We start from the raw sequence: 19,971 nt of genomic DNA on the forward strand, positions 1-19,971 counted from the left end.
ATAATATCATATTCATTTTTTTTACCATTATTTTATAGATTAAAATAATTCGAACAATAAATAAAATAATATCCCAAAAATATCAAGTTGGAGCTCCTGTTTGGAATGAAATTAAAAAATTGAACAAAAAAAAAAACTGTTCATGAAATATCAACATATAAATATTTTATGCAACCAACATTTTTTAAAGTTACATGTAAATTTCCACGAAGAGACAATAGAATCCTCATTAATATAAATAGCGACAATATGTATGTTAAGTAGCAAATAATAAACAAGCATGTATATATATATATATATATATATATATATATATATATATATATATATATATATATATATTAAATATATGATTATTGGGATTGTCTTATTGTAAATTGCGAAGAGAATGGATGTATATTGATATACAATAAATTAGTTAACATAAGGTATAATAATAATAAAATAAAAATATGTTGTAACATTGTTTCAAATGCTGCTTCATTTATCACAAATAAACATTTATTATATAATTTTAATAGCATAGATAAATTCTAATGTTTTTAAGTTTTCATCGTTTAAAATAACGTTACAAAGCATTGCACTTTTCTATGATATAATCGTATAATCGCATAGAGTGACATAATTTTTTTTTTATTGCTCGATTATTACTAACATTCTTCATTTTTCATAAAATATTTTAAAAGTACTTTTACGTATTTTATTTTCTAGTCATATGTTGACTTTTATATAATAAGTAAACAGCAAATTAAAATAAAAATCGAAGAAAAATGCTTTTAATTAACTGGTTCGCTTAATATCTAATAATTCTTAACGAACGATAACGAAACGAATCGATAACGAAATTTTCCACTTACTGCATTTGCATTATAAAATCTCATTCATGTTGAAAAAAAACTTCTCAACTACAAAAGAATTGAATAATTGCGTATTCCAGTAATCCAGTTAATAATCACAAGATATTATTTAATATAAATTAAGATTATTAACTACTTTATCTAATATTGATTTAGCTCGTATTTACTTACAAAGCATGTTACATAATTCAAAGATTTCCATGTTATTTGAATATTGTTCAATTTAAGAATTGATAAAGCAAGTTTGTTAATAAAAATCCGAAGATATGCGTTTATCACGATAATGAGAATGGAAATTTTATTAAAAAAATTTCTCTGCGTATACACCACAATTATTACGTTTTTACGTATCAGATAAGAGCTTCCGGGCATTAATACATTTTTACTTCGTATTCCATTAAATTATGTAAAGAAAAACACATTTTAACGTACTTGTTTATCAATACGATATACATAAGCGCGCACACACGCATACAAACATACGCGAGTCATGCGCCTAGAAACAAATGCGTTGACATGTAGCGAATTATAATTGCCATGATAATAATAATTTGCCATCTTTGTGGCGCCATCGGAAGCGCTTTTTGTTTAATAATACTGAGAACATACTTTACAAACTTTTTATCTTGGTCGATGAGTGAATGTACATGTGTAAGATGCATCGCAGTTTTTTGCACAAACTTCATTTACGCGAAAGTCACTGGACGCGATTTACGCCGGAAGAATTTGCAAAGTTATGCGGTAAGTTAACGAACACAAATTTTATTTCATCCGCTTACAACTACTTTCTTTATATACGAGGTGAAATTTGTGTTGTAGTGGTATATTGATATTTATTAATGTTTAAAGTAGCTTTTGGCTTATGCACTATTTAAGAAACCTCGACAAGTTAGTTTGGGTATTGAAAAGAAAACTACTCGCTCAATAAAGTCTTTAATTTATGTATAATTATTGCATTGCATATAATTAATTTCAATGTTAATTCGATGGACGCTCGTAATAAAACTTAATGTTGTCGATATTAATTTATCTACGATATTTGTTAACCATGTGAATCGGATTTATTCACTTGGCTTCGTTAGACTTCACTGATCATTGAACGAGTTTGAGTATATAAGAATTATGTTAAATTGTGTATTCGCGTGTTAGAGTTATAAAATTCAAAGTTTATGGATCGACGCTTAAGATTTAAATTAAATGAATACTATTTTTTAATTTTATTATGGCTTATGAATAATTAGTAAACACAATCGGGGATTCAAAGTTAATAAGCAACAATGGACTTTAAAACAATAGTATATTAAATGTCATATTAACCCAAGTGCTTGTATATTATATTTTTTTCATTATATTATATAACTTATTTTTCATCACAACGAAATATCAATTTTTACATTCCCTCCCCTCTTTTCCCCTCCTCCTCGTCCCGCCCCCTCGACGGAATATATATATATATATATATATGTACGCGGTAACATAAAGTAAATTTTTCCAATCAATTAACATATTCCTGTATTGGAAATATTAGTTTAAATATTCCTCTGCGTTGTCTTGCTTATTTAATACTTATAAAATGTTTCGTTTACACTATCCCACCACAAAATAAGATTTTTGCAATTCATTTTTTCAAACTCATCGACATTACATGGTGAGTAAGACTTAATCTTATCAAGCATATTATTATACGAGGCGGTATTTTTATTTGTAAATTTTTATAATCGAATGTTGTCGAATTTAATAACGGCTTATTATCGATTAAAACAATAATATATAATATTGAATCGCTTTAACACGATAATGAAATTTGAATAACGCGTGCGCGCGTAAATGTATTACCAAAATATTCTCACAACTGAGTCACTAAAGCTTCACTTTTTACTAATCTAATAATAAAGTCGTCGTGGGACGCAGTAATTCTTATCTCAAAAGTGACAAAGAGCGCTTGAACTGCAATTTCACGGAATATCGTGAAGACCTTCAGACACATTCCTCGTTTGCACGTGCTACTCGGATTCAGTAATATAAAAATAATTTGCAGTGCGTTAGTTTCCATGAAAATTAACGATCCGAGCCGATAACAATGCCACGCCATGTGGCCAAGACCGTTGGTCAAAATCTCGAGTCGCACGCGTAATTAAATAATGCGTGGAAAAATGTTCTTTTTTCTCTCGCGATATCCGAGCATGGAAATGAATACGTATTAAATAGCATTGGCTTTAGCATATAAATTCTCAGTAGTATTACGAATAATCGATGCGGTCTACATTGCCGAGGTATTACGAATAGATCGCAGCTAACATTAGCGAGTTCATTTATCTATCAAAGTGAAATTTTACATTTGAGGGTTGATTCAATTTACCCATGGTTGGTCATTTACCCATTAAATATATAATACAGTTGCGCGCTCATAAACTTTACAGCCTCGTATGATGCAGTTTTAACAGAGTTTATAAATCTCTTTACCACGGATTTTATTATAATTATAATATTTTTCCTATATATGATGATTTTTGTATTTATTCGTCGGCAAATTAGGATAATGATATAATGGTTTATAATTTTTTAAAGGACTTGAGGAAATATTGCGGTACATTGCGCACTCCGTATCCGCAATACGCTAATATAATTAATACATTCTTTCCCAGTGACAATGATTCGATTTTGTTTATTACAATGGTTATAGTTGGTTAGAAAGGGCTATAATAAGTGTGCGAGGGCGAACTAACGAGAGTAAAATACATCGAATAGAACAATAGGATTAATTTGAATTGTCAGTGAAAGTAAAGAATTGTATTATTATTTCTTTATGAAAATGCAACGATTATGAATTGACAAATTCGAATGATCGCTCACGACAAAAGCCATACTTTTATTAACAATAATTCGTTACATTATGTACATTTTCGTTCAATAATGAGGTTTACAAGAAAATATAAGCAATATTAATAGGGTTTCATTTAGGTCAATACAGTAAGTAAAAAAAAAAAAAAAAAAAACATACACACGACCACTTTGATTAATAGACAATAGACAATAATATAATTTATCCAGGATTGAAGAGAACATCACGAGGACAAAAAGAGCGCATTGTTGTTCTTATCGTATCCGACCACACGACCCATGAAACACTTCTTATTATAGAAACCAAAGAGCATAATCTCGTAGCTAAAGTAGATTCTTAAAATAATAATAAAAGGAAAAGAGAAAAAAGAAAAAAAATAGTATTCCCACTTATCTTCGTCACGCTCTCCCTCTCGTTCTCCTTATTTCAAACATACAACATAAAATGCATATATACGACTCGAGCATCAGCTCATCCCAAGTGCCATCGTCGTCTCCCCTGAAATGCGTCTCCATTCCGAGAATCGGGAATCGCAAACTTCCAATACGACGACGACGACGACGACGACGACGACGACGACGACGACGACGAGGAAGTATCGCTCGCGCGCCTCCTCTCTCCCACATGTCTCAAAGCGAGTGCACGAGTCTAGAAATGAGCGTGAGAGAAAGCGAGAATAAAGCAACGACCAGCGCCACGTCGTAAATTAACTCGGGCTCGTCCCGCTCTTGTTGTAGGCCCTACAACAACGCATCACCAGAGGAAGGAATACTAAACGACGGTGGACTCAGCGCCAAATTAAAATGCCCGGCCTCGATCTCGCGGCTACGAGTGGAGAAGATCGAGGGTGGTCTGATGGTGGCCGGGGTCGTCGTGGCCGCCAACTGTCAAATCGCTCTACCAGCCTTCGGCTTCCTCTTCGTCCTCGTGGGCGCCGTCCTCACCGGTACGTATTAGCCGCACCTTCAGGGGCTTTGCTCCTTATCAAGAACCTCCCCCTGCCTCGATAGCCCATACTGCAATTGCACCGCATGGATCTTTGAGACGAGTGGTGTGGGCCTTTCGGCGTTAACATTTTCCTTCGCGCGATTATTTTAAGATAACGAATGACTGAGCACCCACCACGAGACCTACAAAATTTCTTTAATTCAAGCGATTTAATGAAGAGAGAGGCTAGAACAGAAGCCCAACTTTGACGTTGAGCCCAAACTCGACTGATGATTCATCCAGATAATATTCTAGTCCAGCCTTTGCCCGGCCCGTCGTTTATAATAAACATAAATTATTAATATAAAGATACGATAAATAGGGTCGGTTCGTACGACAAATGACAATGTAGTTCGACGCGCACGATAAAGAAGTAGATCAATTACGAATTCAAAAGTTATTAGATTATGCAGCGAGAGATAATCGACGATAATTAGCCGAGCGCTCGCTCGCAAGACAGAGAGAGAGAGAGAGAGAGAGAGAGAGAGAGAGAGAGAGAGAGAGTGAGTGAGGAGCGGAAGGAGCGGAGGGGGGGGCAGCGTTACGGAGAAGCGCGAACCTGCGCAGCCTTCCTTTGACGGTAAATAGAGGTGGCGGAAGAGGGAAGAAGAACCCACGACGAGACGACGCGCAACGTTATCGCGAATCAAAATGTCTCGTAATAGGAAGAGCCTCCTTCTCTCCACCAAGATCGACCCGGCCAAAAACTAGTGGCACGCGGCAATATCCTCTGGAGAATAGCGCGAGCGAGGAAGCCATGGGAGTCGGTCGGGAGAAACCTTATGTGCGTTGGCGGCTGGACAACAGCTTCTTTTGAATTTCTGAGTCACGATGATTAATAAAAGTCCGGGACTCGTTGGATGCTGTTACGCGTTGAACCGACGCTTGATTCGGTAATCGGCTTATCGCGGGGACGATGATCCGTAACAACGGGGAGGGGGTCGTTAGGGACTCTATTCGGGGCCCACGCGGTCTTTTTAGCATTGGTGATGAGCCACTGTTGTTACGCCGGAATCTTTTATTACGTGGGATTTAACGGCGGAATTTCTTGCTTACTTTATAATTTTCGTTCCGACGGGCAGTCGAAACTTCGCGAATCTGCTTATTCCAATCTGAATTATTGCTAGATGTAATGAGATAATTATTCGTATGTGGAAAAACGAGCTCATATTTTATTAAACACGGGCGTTTCGTTGCATTATTTAATATTCGGGAAATTGTGCTCGTAAATTCTGGAGAGATTATTATTCGGAGTGTTGGATGCACTCTAAACACGACTATAATAAATAGATCAAATTGACTGTTAAGATGAACGAGCGATATCCAGTCATAAGTTAATGGGTATATATATATTTAGATAAATAAAAGTGAGAAACACAATAAGTAAGAGTCCTAATGTTTAATAATATTGTTTAATTTATTTTAGGATTATAAAATAGGGTATTGATAGGAGAAATGCAGTTCTCAAATTTCTAATTTGAAAAATTTTCAATTCCATTAATTTCAGGATATTTGGAAAAATTGTGCAACAGTTACGCCAACTTTAACAAAGACTTATTTTCTATTTTCTTAACAATATTATAATGGCAAAACATTTATAAAACTTTTTTTAATTTGATTTTTCATTTACGTAGGTTGGCCAGGGTTTTAATTTTAATATTGATTACAGTCGAATGGAAATTATTTTTTAACGCGCATTATACTATTGTTATTAAAACTAAGGCTAATACTTTAACAAAAGGTTCGTAAATAAACGTCATCGAATAATTATGAATATTAAACATATAGTTATCACGTATGTAAATACTAACAAACGACGATTTGTAACGATCTGGGGATAATTTTAGTAATATTATTCTTTAGTTTTGAAGAATATGAAAGCCTGCATAGGCAATTTTTCATGGTCAAGATGACAATTTCTATAAAAAGTATGTTATTTAATAATAAATGATAATATTTGTTTGTTAATTATCAATAAACTTACATTGCATAGATTGAACAAATTATATAATAAGAATTTACGTTTGTGGTATACTTTTCATACACGACTACGACAAATCTCGAGTATTTTAAATGAAATAAAAAAATTTTCCGTTTATATATTTCTTTTTTTTTTTTCCGAACACAATAATGATGTGTTAAGCATATAATAGGAATGTATACGAGTAAAAAGATAATAAAAACTTCTACTTCAAGTAATATTAGAGTAAAAATGTCTCAATACTTTCTATTAATAAATATAAACGTAAAGAAAGAAGTGCGTAATTTGTTATTTTTACATAAATACATTCAAATGATACAGTACATTTTACATTTTACACATACAGTATATTTTTATATAGGTATAATTATTATTTACCCCTGTTAATAATAATTCTTATTTATTATTCTTTCTAAGCTCATTGATGAAGAATGCATTAAATTTTCATTACTGCCGACATAGGGTATGTAATATAAAAATTTAATAGATGCTAATAGAAATGAAATAAACGAATAATTTGTAATAGACAAAATAGTAATATAATCCTACGTCATATATACATACATATCTATATATATATATATATATATATATATGCATATGTATCTACATTGTCAATTCGTTATTTATTATAATACTTTAGAGTTATTGAATGAGTTACTGAAACAAAAACAAATTCAAGATCAGTTTTTTAGTGATTTTTATTTATTATTCTTTTTTTTCTACTTAATTCTCTTGTATAGTGACATTAAAAGTTCCAATACCATTCTTTTTATAGTAGATTATATTCAACTTTATTAAGCATAGATTTGTATTTCCATAGGCGGCAATGCTATTAAACGCAAGTCACAGCTTCTTAATTGCCAATAAAGAATGATTTTGTGATGTTTAATTTCAATTATACAACATTTAACACATCAATTTCTAATCAATTCTAAATATGTTTTTTCTATTGAATTATTTCCCGTAATTTTAAAAAGTAGAAAGTTATAATTATTATTACCATCTCAATAACAATAATCTTCTTGATTATTTAGATTGAGCGTGTCAGTCTCATTTTTTTGTTTTTTGGTTTTTTTCTTACTATTGTATTTTTAAATTAATTGTAATAGATTAAGCATTAGAATAGATAGAAACAATTTTATTATAAATATTGACGATAAATACAAATAGAACCTTTAAAAGTTTATGCTATGTCTAACGTTTTCGCTAATTATCATTGAAGTTGCCAACAATTTGTTTGAATTATCAACAATAACTATTAGATCTGTGACTTTAATTCTCATCATTATCATCTCATTCTATTTTTTCAACATATGTGTTACATTAATGTAGGGAATTAAGTGAGCTCTTAATTAAAATTTACATTTCATTATGAAGAGAAAATTTGTAATAAATAATTTATCCTTTAAACGAAATATTTATTAAATTTTATACTGATTTTTCACTCAATGTTATCTCCGTGCTTTTTAATATCGCGATAACCAAGTTATTGTTTTGACTGTCAAAAATTGTTTAGACTCGTGTTATCCATCGAAAATTACGTATACCATATTTTAATGCTTTCGGCTTCGTGTTTGACATCTTTTAAATCATTTAAATTCGTTTTTCTGGAAACTATCATTCTATTTACCTTCGGTAAACTAATAATAATAATAAAGTTTAATAGTAGTAACAGAACGTGAGATGTGCCCATTGATTAATGAGAGTATCGTGCCAATGACAATATCGGGAGATATTAGCTTAAAAACTTTCTATTTCCACGATGAAAATGGAAAAGTGAAACGTTGCGTGACCTGCGCTATTTCACATTAATGTTAATCCTTCCTCTGCCCATCCCACCCCCCCTCCAACAGCAGTAAATCCCATCGAATAAAATGCAGAATCGAACGAAGCGTGCTCGCAACCAACGAATAACAAGCCGACTCGATTATTTCAGCTGCCTCTTATCGCGGCCCTGGCGAGGACGAGGACAAGGACTCTTACGCGGCTCGGATAGCCTTTACCGGCAATTCCCGCATCCTCGGCCCAATCTGTATCGTCGTGGGCGCACTCATGTTCGGCCTCGGGGCGCTCCTCTGTGCCCTGACGCGACGTGCCAGAAGACGGGAGCGACGTGTCGGCTTCCACTGTCCGCTTCATGGTGACTTCTATCCTCTAAGCCCGGCCCAGGGCGCCAAAATGATTGGTAAGTTATTATGGAATAGCTATTGTTACGGAATCCTTGGCAATAGGGTGCGTCTAATGCGACTGGTTTGCCTGATTCTGGTACGTTGTGAGCGACAGGGGCGTGATCGGTTTGCCTCTAAGCCGCTTGTAAAGGACCTCCGAGGTCTCCTCAGTTGGAGGGGATGTTTGTTTATCTCGCGGCTGAGACGATGCCCTCTCACTTTCACGGAGAAAGCACGCTAAGGAAACAGCGAGATGGAAAATCGTTGGATAAATATATACGAGTAAATATTGAGCTAACGAGATGAATTGATTACACACACGCGACAGGCATATCGTGGACGGAAGTTGAAAAGCATTTAACATTATAAAAGGAAAAGAATACAAATGGCATATCGAAGTGATATTACGACGTAATTTTATTATTAGCTTATTATTCGGTGACCCTCGATCTCGGTAATTATATTTGGTCTTATCGAGCCGCGCTCTCAATAACGGGACTTTGAGTGGAAAATGCTCGGATGAACTCTTGTTGAGAAATTTCAATCTGCTAAGTATTTGATGCTCAAGACCTTAGATATTCTCCACCTTACTCCTCATTACTTTCACGTACGTTGGGACAAAGTTAATTAAATCAAAGTTAGGCAATTTTAGAGGCAGAGTTTATACCGAACGTCAATTTGATATTTATGCAGACTTCCGAACCCCAAAGTAATCATTCTTTGGCTTTTCCCCTTTCTTTAATTAATCACTTTTCCGACGTGACTTTTAATATGAAATTTTTACAACTGCTGCTCAATGTCGTATTAAACTCTCTTTAAAATGGGTTAAGATTTCATATCCTTACTTTGAAAAGTAGTTTTGCAGAAATCAATGCCTTCCAGTTAGTTTCAAATAGTTTCTTAGAGAAATCTATTCGCAAATATACAACTTATCTAGTCAATATAACTTTCTATCCAAAACAAAGATCATTAGGAAAGTAAGGTTCTTTAAATCTTGGCCTGAGTTTTCTCATGTCCGAGCATTTCTCTCATTCGAAACAGGTTTATTTAACGAGCTAAAGTGTTTAAAATACTCTGGACGATAACAGCTTTTAATTATGCAATATAAGAACCATAAATAATTATTTAATTCCGCTTGTACATCGTAAAATGGTAGCAGAGAATTTTTCACTAATTATCCGATAATTAAATTGTTCTCTGTCTTTGTTGTTGCTTTTCACAAGGAAGGAGCGTTAACATATACAAAAACAAACATAAAAATGGTTTTACTCTTTTGATCGATTTTCTCTTTTATAAGTGCTAGATTATAAATATTTAGATATATATATAAATATATATATATATATATATATTTTTTTTTTTTGCTTTATTTTGTTGGTATATTTATTACTTATTTAGTGCTAAATTTAATTACAAACCTAAATCGATAACAGCTTTTAAGGCAAAGATTCGCACTGTTATCCATTATCATTAACAATTCAAAGACTTTAATGTAATTGAAAATATTTTTAAAAAAATACGTTTTTTTCTCTTTTTATTTCTTTCATATAAATATTATTGCACATTACAAGTTATCGCTATTCATTCTACGGGTGCAAGTAAAATTTTTATTTTTATTCAATATACGGTTATAAGTAGTATTTATAAATTCATCCTGCAGCACTGATACGAACGCGATTTATACTTCCAAGCAATAACCGAAAATTATGCTCGAAACTTCTATTTTCCTCTCGGAATATCCTTTACCTTGTTGTACTTGTATCGTTGCACAAGTCACATAAACCAATACATTAATTATCTAGGCGGTACAAATATTAAAGAGCAAATTGTAACAGCAACACTTAATCGTTACATTGACTCGCTTATTCAATTAATAAATCATAACGGAATAGGACGCAATCACATCAATGGACGATAATGATAACCAATATTTTCGCTTCTCCGACTCGAAGAAACGAGCAGCATAAACGGATTATTGCCGATAGGGTTCTCATTACGGAAGTCTCCGGACGTGTGCGCACACGAAGAAGAAAATGGAGAATCCGAGCAATGCCGCCGCTGTCCCACATCGAGATGGAATGAACTTAACGGAATACCAAAGTCAAAGCGGTCGCGGAGTGTATTACTCATTCCTTTCCTCGCACAGTCGCTCACCCACGCAGCGCGCGCACAAACGGACAGACGCGCAGTTTTCGCGAAACATAAACGCGTCACAGGGTCGAGCGTATGCGTTAGGATGTACCTCGAAATATAAATTCGAGGAAACGGTCGCGCGACCTTTCTTCCTTGCGGGTGCTGAAAGAAAATGAGAGGAGATGATTAAACCGATGCCCCTTCCACGACTACCCTACAATGCGTCGTAATTTGTGCATTTTATCATTGCGCTCGTTTTGCGCATTCTACAACATAAGGCGACAGATGATTAACTGCGATTGAACTGTATAAGTATTCAAACACCTATATATATATATATATATATATACATGAATTTTTAACTTTTATAAGAAAGTTTAGCATTTAGAAAGGAATTTTATGAAACTTTTCGATGACAATGTTTGATATTATGCAAAGTATGATGATGTAATGAAAGCTTTCGATATTTCTTTGTATAAATAAGTAACACCAATTGCTTTAACGAATCGTTATATAAGTAAGGGATTCTCATTAAAAGTATATTTTTAGTCGAAATTATAAAAAGAAAACACAAACAAAAACAAACAAACAAAAACAAAAACAAAAACAAACAAACAAAAACAAAAACAAACAAACAAAAACAAAAACAAACAACAATTTATCACAATTAATATAAGAATGCATGTTAAAGTTACATCTCCTTGGTTACAAGTACATTCGATTTTCCTATACCTATAACTATTTTTCTAAGGTATATCTGATTACTAACTAAGCTTAGTTTCATCGTTAGTTTTAACTTTTTATACGCGACTTTTAACATTTTTCACTATTACGTTATTTATAGTTCTCATTTCGTTCTCATAAGATAATAATTTATTGTCGAAAGTTGCCGTAGAGGCGAGAATAATAAGAATAAAGAGCCGAATGTTAATTTTTCAGAAACTGACTGCCTATTTTAATTCCAATGGTATTTTCTTATGTTACACAATATAAAAGTGAATCTAAAAACAAAAACAAAAAAACAAAAACAAAAAACAAAAAAAAAAACAAAAAAACAAAAAACAAAAAAAAAACAAAAAAACAAAAAACAAAAAAAAAAAAAAACAAAAAACAAAAAAAAACAAAACAAAACAAACAAGAGAGTAACGAGAATAAACGTGTATACTTTTCTTTTAGATTTTACATTTGTATCAAGATTACGATTACCTACACGAAGCTATAATAGTCTATAATTTTTATGCCTTACGCGATCGTCAAGACATTGTGATTTTCTAAATGACACAAATGGAAAATATCATTAACAACTATTACCTTAAACGATATTTATTTAAAAATATGGAAATTGTCTATATACGACAATTTAAGATTCCTACTATACTTTCACATAATGTAGTGCTATTACATATTGAAGAAATAAAAAATAAAAACAAAACGAAAAAACGATAATATTTGGATAAAATGTTAAAGCGAAATCATATCGAATTTAATTTTTGCGTCTCACGATGATTCCTCTGAATACCCGAAGCCCAAAAATAATTACATAATCGGCCTCGCATCTGGAAGCCCAATAATTCTCCAATCTAAAAGCACGCGAAATTGAAATTTCATTTCCAAGTTGTATGTGTCTTCTGCTAACAATGACAGAGCTCGATGAAGGTTCATGAAAACTAATGACTCGTTATCTCACTCTCTCGTCGCAATCGCAATCGCGCGCGCTTCCATGGCAGTGCATGTAACGTAACGACGACTGCTTCGAAGCTTTTGTAATGGCGCTGTCGTACGCTAATGAGGTCAAATGAAAAAGTCCGACTACAGGCGTGGAAAAAGCTCTCGTTAAATTACGTGCGCGCGCGTGCTCCATTACGTACGCTACCGAGCCAGATATGTTTTTTAATTCGACTTGAAATTCAAATGTCGTTTCAAGCGGAATTTTCATAATTGCGTGCTCGACTACTAATCACCGGCTGAGAGATTTGGCCTCTCCGAAGCGAATAATAGGAGAACAATTAGCTGGGAAGTGATTTTAGATGGATAGCTTGATAAGATAACAATGTCCACTTTATTGAAAAATATTCATGTATACGAGTATGTGCATGAGTGTACTTGTACGGTAGTGTGCAATTGTAATTTAACTATCGATGATCGGTAGTCATTACGATGTTTTATATCTTTAATGAAATTAGAAATCTTGGAGAGCAAAATTCTATTATTTAACGTTATCGTATCATTCATTAGTTGATTAATGGATACATTGTGATTATTCAACAAATGTAAATAGGATTCGATTAATTTGAAAAATATTTTCCATGATAGACGATTATAATTTATCATTAAATCTGTTTAATAACTATGTTGTTAGGCGCATAAAAATTTGCGACTCGAAATACAATGGAAAAATGAAATGGCAAATAATTACATCAATTTTATCCATTTTGATGAAAATTGAAAGTTGAATTCGATTCGAGACAAAACATACGAATGAATTTTTTTTTTATTTATTTTTTTTTTTACTTGTGAAAGTAGCATGTCTTTTTATTGTTTACGAGATAATAGGATTTATAATCCTTAATGTTCACGACATTGAATCGACTCAATTTACATTACTATTGAACAAACATTGAATAATGATTGTACTGTGCTAGACTAAGCGAATCTTTGCATTCGCCAGATTATCGGTAGTATTGTTTTGCTTATCAAAATCTTACATAAATATAGAATGTCAATTATCTGGACTGGAATTGCGGCCTTTCAACGTGAAACTTTCTTATTTTACCGATAGTTATCGGATTTAATTTCTCCTAAATTTTTTGGAATTCTACCTAAATGGTGCTTTAGTTACTTTAAAGAAAATTTAGTATAATTCACCCACCCACCCACACACACACACACACGCACGCGCGCGCACACACACACACACACACGTGTATATATATATATATATATATATATATATATATATAGTGATTAAATAAGTAAGGAGAATGATTTTATTTTGGCAAAATGAAATCTTATATTTATAATGCAATATGATTAGTAAAACTTTCAACTTTATAAAATTTATGTAAAACTTAAAATATTTTTGAACAATTATCAAGGAATGTTCATCGTTAAAGATGCGATGCAATTTAATGTTAGTCTAGAGCCTAAATTTCAGTCAAACAACTGTATCTTATCGATTAAAATCAAAATTTATCATCGAAGCAAAAAGAATGAGTTCTTTACATAATGTGTGACTAATATTTTTCAAAAAATGTTGTAATTTTTAAACGAATGAATAAATTAGCTTCGTTCACAGAGGGGGAAACAATTTTTCTTCACATTTTAAACGCATTGCCTCATTTTTGATAATTTTATGCGCGAGTGCCATAAACGTAAATTATCATCGACTGCCAAAATGCGTGATCCATTTTTTTTATTAAATTTCTAGATGTTATCGTACGTGTCAGTATAATATATTATTGACATACTTATATCGGATGCTAATGTGGACTCGTTGCAACTTATTATTGCACTTGTAGTTGATGTTTTATAGTTCAAAGTTGATTTTTTTGATGAATCATGTATGTGGGAGATGCTTGGTGATATTAACTGGCAGAAATCTAGAAAGTCAATGGAAAATACATGTAAATCTTTATAATTGATCAATCCCATTCAATGCATACAGAGGTAAACTGCGAGTATCAGATTTGATGAAAAAAAGAAATGTTGCGAATCGTTATAGCTCTATTGTTAAAACTATACGAAATATTTAATTGGATATCCAATGACCATGACATTGGGCATTAAAATAGAAAATCATTCCTCCCCTCCCCCTCCCCATCCTACCCGGTCCCGCCAAATCCTTCAAAGTCACGATATTTTCGAGTATTACCTACGAAATCCTCGTGTAATTAATATTGGCATAACAAATTTCTTAAATTTATTATTCGCTTTGTACTTTTACACGAAAGGGTACGGTAATACGATCATTAAAACAGAACTCGAGATTGGGAACGTGAAAATTTAGAACGAGGCTAGGCCGACATCTTAACGAATCTAAGTAAGCCGATTGTCTGAATTCAGGCTAATGCAAGAATATAGAATTATCGTAGTGGTCGGCCCAGTCTCTTAGTCAACGACAGGCCCTCACTTCCATAAATAAGATTAAGCGCCGCCGTTTGGTTGTGCACGGACGGGACGGTGGTAGCCGCCAATTTACGAAAAACTTGCTTTATTCCACGTCGGTGTCCATTTTGATGGGCGTGTGCGTGTTCAGCAAAACGAGTCTTTAAAGGAGTTTCGCTTGATTTTGATAAAACGCGAAACGTCATCTAAACTCGACGTTACTCGGCACATCCGCGCGTTACGAGGCAGATTATGTTTACTTAACTCGGGGCAACACTAACATTACAAAATCCAGTCGGGAACATGGAATCGTTGAAATTACGCTCGAGTATTCATGACACAAAAGTAATAATGCTATTACGCACCACTCTTAGTCGTTCGGAAAATCGCGCTTAACTATTGCACTTAATAATTAATTACGCGTCTAAACTTATACAAACACAATCGAGCAATTCTAAAGTTTAATAACCTTTTTGAAATATCCATACGAATAAGAGCATGGATTTTTTTTTTATAAATAGCGTTTATTCGATAGATGCCATGGAAAACTGCCCGATTAGAGTCGTTAGTGCAGCTCATTATATTAAAGATTTGTAGTATTTAATAATTACAAATATCCATGAGATTGGAATATTAAGTACGTAAAGATATAATGCTAGAAAATCGATCGACAAATTACATTCTTTTAACAATAACAACAACAACAACAACAACAACAACAACAACAACAACAGCAACAGCAGCAAATAATAATAATAATAATAATAATAAACGAGCCCCTAAATTTTTATTCATTCGATACAATTAAGCCGAGTGCAATTAGACATCAAATTGGCTACTCTTTCGATTCCTTATTCTTTTTTTTTTCTTTTTCATTTTACACGCTAGTAAGAGATTAAGATTGAGCGTGCGAGGATAAGAAAACCGAGCCTCTCATGCGCGATAGAAGTAACGAATGTAAAGACAATGATACTGATTAATTCCTTCCAATCTAGATAAATTAACTTTTCAACTGCACGCACAATCGCATCTCTACACATTTACATCGCGATCGTAGGTAAATTTTTCATCGTAATTTTACAATTACGTGCGAGTGAAAAAGCAGCGGGAAAGCGTCAAATTCCGACGTCAGCACCTTGGCTGACTCGTCTCGTAGTGAATTATTCTTTTGCCGATAGGTGGCTAGTGTGACAAGAGTAAATAAAGGAAGACGTCGAAGAGTATGAGGGTTACCAAGGCCCACGTTAATCGTCCTTATGAGATCGTCTCGAGGTCTAATCACTTGTTGCGCTCCTTTTGCTTTTTCCAGGTAAAAACGTCGGCGGCTGGACGAAGATCCCCTGCTTCCGGGGTAGGGCCTCGCTGGGCAGCGACTCAAAGCTCGGCGCCCGCTCGGGTCCGCCTCAGTGCCCGCACTCGGTCCTCAGCAGCACCCGGAGCTCCGTAAGCAGCTCGCCCCTCAGTCCCTGTCCGACGCCGATGCCCTTCCTCGTCACTTCGGGCTCCATGAGGTAAGAAGGCCGCAGCCTTGTGCTGGCCCGTTACGCCGCGCTCCCCTTCCATTTCAATCGTCCGCAGGGTTGGGGGGAGCCTCGCGAAAAATATAAATTATTATTCAAATTGCATAGCCTCGTGAGCAGTCGATTATCAATTGCGCCTTAAGTGGACGGAAAAATGTTCAGATCAACAAATTTTCACGTAGAATCGTTGCCATAATCGTAATGTGTGCGTTCGCCTAAATATCCATCAATTAATTTTCAATGGAAGCGATTGTCGCCCCATTTGCCAATATTCCTAAATGAATATTTATTTATTCATGCTAAGAAGATATGGAATCACCTCGAAGATGGAAAATGCCTCTGCATTCCCTGGGCTATTAAAGGCCAATTATTCATTGTTAAGAACCGGGAGATTTGCATTAATAATAATCGCGTGAGTCGGCTTAAGATTACGAATGAGCTTGTGATGGAAATGCGAATCGTAAGGTCCGCGAAAACCTCGGCCATTAAAGACAGTCGCTTCAAGCGAAACGAGTCTCATCGTTGAGGAACGATGCGTCATCGGCATCGATTTTTCCGGACAAATTGACCGACGGATGATGAAATGATTATCAGCAAACTCTCCCGGCTGTCCCCGCGGGCCTCGGGCCGCTATAAATAGAGGCGTGCGTTCTTGAATGTATAATTTTAGGGGGAGGCTACGCGGGGAAGGCGATCTCTTTTAGTTGGCGACTGATCGATGAGCCTCGGAACCTACGGGTATCCTGAGAGCGTAAGTGCGAGGATTTAGAAGATACTTAAGCATCAAAGCGCTTATATGGGATTAAATTGGGCTGTTATGCCTTGGCAGGGGAGGGAGAGGCCCGAAGGAGCATAGTCGTGGAAGAGAGTGGTAGGAAGATGTAAATGGCAATCCTATTATTCAAGTTTTATACTACCAACGTCTTGGTTGGGCGAAATACCAAAATTAGCTTGAGTACTCGATTCCATAATTGATGGGTGAACGGACGATTTTTTGATCTGTCAACGGATGACACTGGAACGCCGACTCGACTTGTCGGATACGTAATTCGGCGGCGAAAGGCGAATTGATTCTCGTCGACGAGAATTGTGCCGTAATCGGCTTGCTTGCATTCAGGCGCACATCCGGCGAAAATGGCTTGCACTTCACATTTGGCTAAGTCGAATAAGAGAAAGAGAAAGAGAGAGAGAAAGAGAGAGAGAGAGAGAGAGAGAGAAAGAGAAAGAGAGAGAGAGAGAGAAAGATAGGAGGATGTGGTGGCGATCTGAGTGGAAGAGTAATAACATTGGCAATCACGTCGAAAGCGGTCATACGATATTAAAGTCAACGACGCCAACAACAATCAAAATGTGTAATGACAATTGGTAATGGCTCTACCAATTTTCTTTATAATTAATCTTGATAAATACAAATTAAACGGTATTTATTAAGGCATTAAATTAAATAACGAAAATATATAACAAGATGGTAACAATATTTAAACAATTTAATTTGCCTTAAATGTTATAAATATTAGAATTTAGTGATAATTAAAAGTTGGGTAAAATTCTTCTGATAAAAACGATGGATTTTGGGGGCGGAGGGGGAGGGGAAGAGATCGGAAAATAGTGAGAAGCGAATTCTGATTTTATGTGAATTTTAGCAGTGGAATGGTGCAGATTAGCGCAGGCACAAATCTCTCGCCCGACCAGACCTTTGGATCCATTAGATCGCTCTCTGTCACGAGGGAGGTTGCGAGTTTTCCACTTTCCCGGACGCCGACTCCACCGCCGCAACACAGGTAAACTCATCGTTGTTGCTTTGGCACATTAAGCGAGTACTTTACTCTTAATTGAATAAAACATTGAAATGTTGGGATCACTGATAATGGGAGTCTCTCTAAGAGAGAGAGAGAGAGAGAGAGAGAGAGAGAGAGAGAGATATCTTAATTGAAATAACACTTTTTCTACGCTCGACAAGTGACACAAATTGTCTTTTTGTTTTTTTTGTTTTGTTTTTGTTTTTTGACTTACATACTAAAGAAAAGACTCGTATTATCGCTCTAAATCATTTCCTCATTTTATTAATTATTTTTTTAACGATGTTTTTCCACAAAGTCCTATCGACATGATTTTCCTGCATTTGAAATTTTACTGGCTTTTCGCGTGCTTTGGCTACAACTTTATAATAAGTGATTGTAATTTGCTCAAATAGGCTGCAGAACGATTAAATAAATATAGACAATATAATAGGTCATTTCCCGTGAAAACTTGGACTCTTATCTCACGTTAAATTTGCCGCAATTACGGAAACTAAAGACATTCAAAACCCATTGTTACCACCGTATAATAGTGCATTTTCATTTCACAAAGCATAATTGAAGTATCATCTTTTTCTGTTTAAATATCATTATAAATATAATCTAACGATCTAATTTAAAAGGCTGGAAAAAATACTCACGAGGGCATTTTATAATTACGCTTAAGTCTCAAATAGAGTCTATTGGACTTGTAATAATAATAGAAAACACAAGATATTTCACGTCGTGGTATAGATCGGTGGCGGCGTAATTATTAGCGACATTATTTCAAATTAAAGCTGACTATGTACTTGCCATATTTGAGAAGAATAAATTATTATTGCAGATATGCAGCAACATTATCGGGAAAAATATCGGCGCCTCTTTAATAACGCCTACGACGTAACAGCAGACCAACAATGACATTTGTCAATATCGTTGTCTCTCCACCCCTCTTTCCGATTTTAATTTTATTTGGGAAACATAATTGTAGATGGTGCCGTGACTCAAAAATTTCTTACTCATTAGCCAAACTTTCCGAATAATATCATTCGATTTGAAGTGAGAAAACTCGAGGACTAGGAGCCACCACCAATGGCTTAATCGTTGATAAAATAAAGCTCGTTAATTGATGGACAGAAGGCTGATTAAATTTATTGGCACGGTGGGCTGCTACAAGGATTTTTACATTGAAACTCGCTTCCCTTAATTCCAGATCGCTGTCAAACTCGATCTCGACCAAGCACGAGGAGACCAGCCCGGACAGCCAGAGCAGAGGGACGCCGAAGTCGGAGGTTCGGGACGTGATAGCCGCGCAACGCCAGGACTCCCCGAGTCCAGCCGAGCGAGCCGCCCAGCCCAGTCGGAAGTCCGTGAGCATCGTCCTCCCGGACGAGTCCCTCGGCTGAGCTGCTCCAGGTCGACACCCACTGCGCAGCCCGGGCACAGGCATCATCATTTGGCGTACCCCGATCGAGGCTGTCTCTAAACGATAACTGGAGCTGTGTCCTCGATTGTGCTGACCAAGCGATAATTGGACCTTTGGCTCGGGGATCGCCCCGGCAGATAGCAGGACGAAAACGTTCGATCTTTGCTTG

The 19,971-nt window shown here is 35.1% G+C and overlaps 1 protein-coding gene across 1 annotated transcript in view; it reads left to right on the forward strand.

Moving 5' to 3' along the window:
- Positions 1–19,782, forward strand: part of LOC105361999 (uncharacterized) — a 73,556-nt gene extending 53,774 nt beyond the window's left edge. Inside the window, exons 2-6 of the mRNA XM_011499325.1 lie at positions 4,437–4,645; positions 8,607–8,855; positions 16,385–16,586; positions 18,239–18,376; positions 19,590–19,782. Coding sequence (XP_011497627.1) covers positions 4,437–4,645; positions 8,607–8,855; positions 16,385–16,586; positions 18,239–18,376; positions 19,590–19,782 — 991 coding nt within the window. The remainder of the gene's footprint in view (positions 1–4,436; positions 4,646–8,606; positions 8,856–16,384; positions 16,587–18,238; positions 18,377–19,589) is intronic.
- The last annotated feature ends 189 nt before the right edge of the window (positions 19,783–19,971 follow it).

This window comes from Ceratosolen solmsi, unplaced genomic scaffold (genome assembly GCF_000503995.2).
Source record: "Ceratosolen solmsi marchali unplaced genomic scaffold, CerSol_1.0 scaffold2, whole genome shotgun sequence".
Lineage (NCBI taxonomy): Eukaryota > Metazoa > Arthropoda > Insecta > Hymenoptera > Agaonidae > Ceratosolen > Ceratosolen solmsi.